Below are 6,079 nucleotides of genomic sequence, written 5' to 3'. Positions count from 1 at the left end.
TAAACAAAGGAGAAATGGCTAAGAGTTTGGGTGGGCTGGGCCCTGCGTATGGATCTATAATGTAACAATAACACCCTTACCTCAAACCAATACGTTCACCAACATATGCATCATGTTTCTGTTAATGATTCAATTCTGGGTCTCCACGTCAGCATGTATGTTATTAACTTATGTAGGATGATCTCAAATGTCCTGTTTGACATATATATTTGCATTAAAAAGGCAAATGGACACAATATCGACATGGTACTAGGCAATGTATTGCACAAACCAAACATAACATGAAACAGATATGGCTGGCAGGTCACATCATTTGCCTGTATTTGGCTGTTCGTAGTGATGTCACTTTAAGCACTTATTTAATGTTAAAGGAATATCACTGCAGACTAAATATGTCCTGCTATTTGTAACTACGTGACATTTTGGTGGAAAATTCTGACTTTAGTCTTTTAATTTAGCATCAGTCAAAAGTTCCACCTACAAATTGTAAATGTTAACAAATAAAATGTATCTTATGCAATTGTATATTATAAATATCAATAATATAAAATAATTTAGTATTGGGTAACTGGTTCATCTGTATCATCGCTGTGAAGACCCTTTTGCATCGAATTTACAGGATTTTAGCATGTCATCATTCATTTTCTAATTCATTATTGGATGCAAATGACCGTGAGTGCATTACGCATTCAAATATGGCAACTGAACATGCAAACTGCTCATCTCTATACGGCTTATGCTCGCTAATGGACAAAATGAGGTTGACATGAGGTTCCTTCATGGTTGCACTACGCCGGACACCTGTTTGCATTTGTGAGAATTCTGAGAAATATTTTCATGCACACAGGCCAGCGGCATTCTGACCCTAATCAACTCTAGATCACAAATAAAACTCATAACTTTTCTATACTTCCGTCTTTCGCAGGTGGATTGCTCCATTCCACAACAAACGATTTAAGATAGTAATTTACACGAGTTACACATGTGAGATTGATACAGGCTATTTAGCTATTTTTTTCAAATACAATGTCACTCATTTGGCCAAAGTGAGGGACATGAAAGTACAGTTCTGCGTTTTCAGTTAGCGAAAGAATGTAAAACCTCACCCTTAGTTAATTATCTGCTCAATATTTCTATTAAAAACACAGCCTTAGGTTTATTTGCTCTCTTGTTAATGTCTGACTCTAAGCACAAGTACATTACAGTTCAAAACATACTATGTAACATTCATACTTTCTTCTACTTTCTACTTACTAGATCTTCCATTATTCACACAAACATGTTACATTTTAAGAGACATCAAGCAGCTATCCAAAAGCAAAGATTTATATTTAATATTTAGTTTTTTTAAAGCATTGCATAATGTGCTAAAGTCACTGAAGCATAGTATGCAAAGCTTTATTATAAAATCTACAAATATTAGGCTATTTTTTAATGACTACAATTTTGATGATCGATATACAAAGGAATTAATGTCGGATTTAAGAGCCACATAGCAGTGCACAAAATTTAAAGTTATATGACAGTTTTTGAAGCATTGCAAACTTGCATACTATTGCACAGTATGCAACAACCGTATGTAACAAAAAGTAACATATTATTTTATAATTATGACAAATTGTGTAATCAGTATACAACTGTATGCTGTACACTCACCTAAAGGATTATTAGAACACCTGTTCAATTTCTCATTAATGCAATTATGGTGGTGGTGTAATGGTGTGGGGGATGTCTTCTTGGCATACTTTAGGCCCCTTAGTGCCAATTGGGCATCGTTTAAATGCCACGGCCTACCTGAGTATTGTTTCTGACCATGTCCATCCCTTTATGACCACCATGTACCCATCATCTGATGGCTACTTCCAGCAGGATAATGCACCATGTCACAAAGCTTGAATCATTTCAAATTGGTTTCTTGAACATGACAATGAGTTCACTGTACTAAAATGACCCCCACAGTCACCAGATCTCAACCCAATAGAGCATCTTTGGGATGTGGTGGAACGGGAGCTTCGTGCATCCCTCAAATCTCCATCAACTGCAAGATGCTATCCTATCAATATGGGCCAACATTTCTAAAGAATGCTTTCAGCACCTTGTTGAATCAATGCCACGTAGAATTAAGCAGTTCTGAAGGCGAAAGGGGGTCAAACACAGTATAAGTATGGTGTTCCTAATAATCCTTTAGGTGAGTGTATACAACTAATATACTAACTCATGTATAATTTTGACTTATAAATAATTAGAGATGCACGGATATATCGGCAAATAACTGTTAACGGTCGATAAAAGCAATATTTCATGCTATTGGCCGCTAGTTTTAAAACAGCCGATGATCGGTTCTGATTATCCTGCCAATCAAAAGAAGACAGGAAAATGTAATGAATTTGTGCTCTGTAAACAGAAAATGTTAAGAATCATCACACTTTTCATGTTCAATACTAATAGTCATTATACAAATTAATAACATTCAGAAAGTTAAGATATTAATTTAATCGTCTGAAGTGATATTGGCAGATATCAGTCTGAATAATCGGCTATTGGTGGAGAAATTTAGTATCGGTGCATCTCTATAAATAATTACTGAATAATTGAATAAAAAAAATATACAAACACTGATTATATTTTGTGTTTAAAGTCAAGGTTTTATTTATCAACATAGACAAATGAGAGAGCAAAATATATTTTACAACAATAACAGGTATTGGTCTGACACACTCACTGGTTCCTTATCATTGAACATATTTCCCAAGGATGCTTCTATCCCATCGACTCCCTTGTGAGAGAGACCTGAGGTATCCGTACAAAACAGACACTGACGTGTGGCAGTAAAATCAGATTTGTGAAATCAGATATTACAACGGCAAGTGACATCTAAGCCTCGAAGCATATACAGTATTCACATCACCGAGGTCTTGCTGTTGGCTCAGAGTCAATGTGAGAAAATAATTCAATGATTTTGGTTTCCTTTTAGTCTGCAATTAGTTATTTAGGTAATACTCAAAAATGTATGTCATCAAAGAGCCCTCTTAAAGAGGATGTAGACACAAAAACATGTCACGATAATTCTGCAGTCTTTTATTTCTTCTTTTTGTCCTGTGTGTTGGTGAACCACACGTCCAGCAGCTTTTTGCTGTAGTAGATCTGCCAGCCATGCACTTGAACTGCAATAATCATGACCAAGTACATCACAGACACGGCTGAGAAGCCAAAGATGAACCTATAAGCCTTGCCGTGGCGATAAAGCTGTTGAGCGATGGGGAACATCTCCATTCCTCCATAAAGAATAGGAGCGACACTGAAAAGCCCAGCACTGATCATTGAGATGACAAGGTAGCTGATGTTGTTTTTAGGCAGAGCCATGAAGCTGAAGAGAGTTGGTATGATGCTCAGGAGATAAAAGTATTCCCATCGGTACGGAGCGGCCACCACTTTATGCGATACTAGGTTTAGCTGGCTGACCACCACCTGTGCCACTACAAGCAACCAAAGCACTGCTTGAGCGATGTTCAACTTCTTGATCTCAGACTTCAGCGACACACTGGGAGATACAGAAGGGTGGGATGAACGAGATTAGAGGATTTTAAGTCATCTTTTTAAAGTGTTCCGAGCTCGTTTCTAACTGTGCTGAACATTTCTCCATTATGTCAAAATATGAAACACTAAAAAATATGTATGAAGATGGAAGTTATGGAGATGTGTGCACATAAAATATGGCCAATGCATTGAAATGTGCTTAAACAATTTTCCATATCTTTGTTAATAAAAATGATGTTTTATACATACATGAGGCCTACTGAAATGCAAATCAATTTAAAACCATTTAATCATTATTACTTTGGTTTGATTTTAGAATATACCCATTTATATGAACTAACATTTGAAAAGAAATATCGAAAATAGTGATCTTATATATTCTGGGTGTATCATCATAAATATCCTACGTTTTGATTGTTTAAAATGTACGGCAAAACTGGAAAATCCAGAAGAGACGAAGCTTACTGTACACAGTAAATAAATCTTAAAATATCCCTATGATTCGTATTATTTATCTGAAAACAAAACACACCTAAGGACAACATACACGTAACGTTACCTCATCTGATAGTGAGGCGCCACACGCTCGCGATGCTGATAGTCACCGCCATCAGTTCCTGAAGCTCGCGGTCCTGATCGTGATGCCATGGCAACCAACTACCTTTAACCTGAGGTTAATCTGTACAAGTTAAATTACAAAGTATGTGTTAAATCAAAATGGCAAAGGTTCACCCAACCCCACATAAAATTTATACCATACAACCTAAATGCAAACTATCTTCTTGGATGGTAAAATCATGACCACAAATATCAGAAGTTGGTACTAAAGACGACAGATGTAACGTGCGTTTAATAGCAAAAGTACTAATACTGCATTCCAGACGAATTTGGGATATTTCCCACATCGAAACCGAAATATACAGTCTGAATTTAATAAGATTAAAAGTATTTAGTACATTAAAACATTCATGTTATCAAAGATTTAATAACATGAAAACATTTATCAACTATAAAAGAGCGCAGTTCCAGAAATTATTTCCGGTCAAGATTATTTAAGTTTACTAACTACTTCAATGAACGTTCCTGTTCATTGAAATCAAACAAAATATTGACCTAAAATTATTGGAAAAACTTAACTCAAGGAAAATTTGAAATGTTGCCTCAAAAATAAACTGAAGTAAGTTTAAAGCAGTGAAATTATAATAATAAACAAAAACTTAAATTAAAATAAATTAAACTTGTATAGCAACATTAAAAATAAACCAATAAACTATAAAATGACAAAAGCATGCCAAAATTGCTAAAACTATAAATAAAATGAACACAAAAAGTAAAGAAAAAAGCTAATTTAAAATAATAATACAACTAAAAACAAAACTATAATAACTCTGGTTGAGGTTGTAAGTAACGTTATCCTTATGCTGCCATCACGTGCTCTTGGAAATTCATTAATTGCCACTTCAACCCGGAAATAATTCATGAAATGGTTCTCTTTAAAAGTTAACTTGAATTTTTTAATGCTAGTTAATCATTAGTAACTTTATTGTTTGATATACTGTAAGAAGCTAAAACGTTTGTCCATAAATAGAATCTCATCAAATTGTTCTCAAATGATTTGAGCAAACTTACCAAATATAAATATTAAAAAAAGAACTTTAATGAAACATATTTTCTCAATTTTAAAACTAACGTTAACTAATACATTTCGCTGTAGTTCATGACCTAACGTTACTCCTGAACTCACGTTACTAACCACCTGGTAAACTAACTTAATTCACCCACAGTACGATTCTGTATCTTTAACTGATCAACAATGTATTTTTCATTCCTTAAACAACAAAAATGGGTAAAATTATGAGTCTAATCATCATGGCAACTTCAGATTTTGCTGACGTCTCATAGCAGAAATATCTGTATCTGAGAAACACATTGCTGTATAAATTCCAATACAATTATTCTTAATCGACTTAATATATAATTAAAAGCGTATTGATTTGTGTCAGACTTATAAATCTAAGATAACAAAAACATACCTTATTTTGACATGAACCAGCTAACTTCTTTCATACATACAGTAGTAACGTCAGCTACGGCAGCTCTTATTCTACAAGCGCATTGGTCTTGACATAAGAGCTCACTACCGCCAACCCTGGTGTGGAGAGGAATCGAAGTCTAATAAACTTTTAGCAACTTTACTGTAAATTTAAGATTCAAGATTGTATGTAACATGAAAAGTTATACATATAAATGCTAAATAATGATAATCTCTACAGACTGTACAAACAAAACTTAAATAAATAAATGAAAATACAAGGCAAATATATATCATTAAGCAAAGTAAAAATCCGAATCTGAAACTAAAGACTGAACATTGGAATTAAAGGTTAAAATGTAATTTTAGGAATTAAATAAAGACATCCCAGTCAATAATATGATCAAAAAGAGGGAACACCTAATGGGTTGAAATATTGGCATCCAGGTTGTCCACTGACTTTATTAAATACACTTTAATGAACTTTGAATTGTGAACATTATCGCCGTG

General features: G+C 34.2%; 1 protein-coding gene across 1 annotated transcript; it reads right to left on the bottom strand.

The window, feature by feature from the left end:
• Positions 1-2,619: 2,619 nt before the first annotated feature.
• Positions 2,620-5,646, bottom strand: jagn1b (jagunal homolog 1b). The gene is made up of 3 exons (XM_056759136.1): positions 5,571-5,646; positions 4,097-4,216; positions 2,620-3,541 (listed from the first exon to the last, which is right to left on the bottom strand). Exons 2-3 carry the CDS (start codon positions 4,183-4,185, stop codon positions 3,079-3,081), a joined length of 552 nt encoding a protein of 183 aa, XP_056615114.1. The 5' UTR covers positions 4,186-4,216; positions 5,571-5,646; the 3' UTR covers positions 2,620-3,078.
• Between the last annotated feature and the right edge of the window lie 433 nt (positions 5,647-6,079).

The sequence above is a fragment of the Triplophysa dalaica genome, chromosome 10, assembly GCF_015846415.1.
Source record: "Triplophysa dalaica isolate WHDGS20190420 chromosome 10, ASM1584641v1, whole genome shotgun sequence".
Classification (NCBI taxonomy): Eukaryota; Metazoa; Chordata; class Actinopteri; order Cypriniformes; family Nemacheilidae; genus Triplophysa; species Triplophysa dalaica.
The sequence above is the reverse complement of the archived record's forward strand: the minus strand, read 5'-3'. Positions and strand labels throughout refer to the sequence as shown.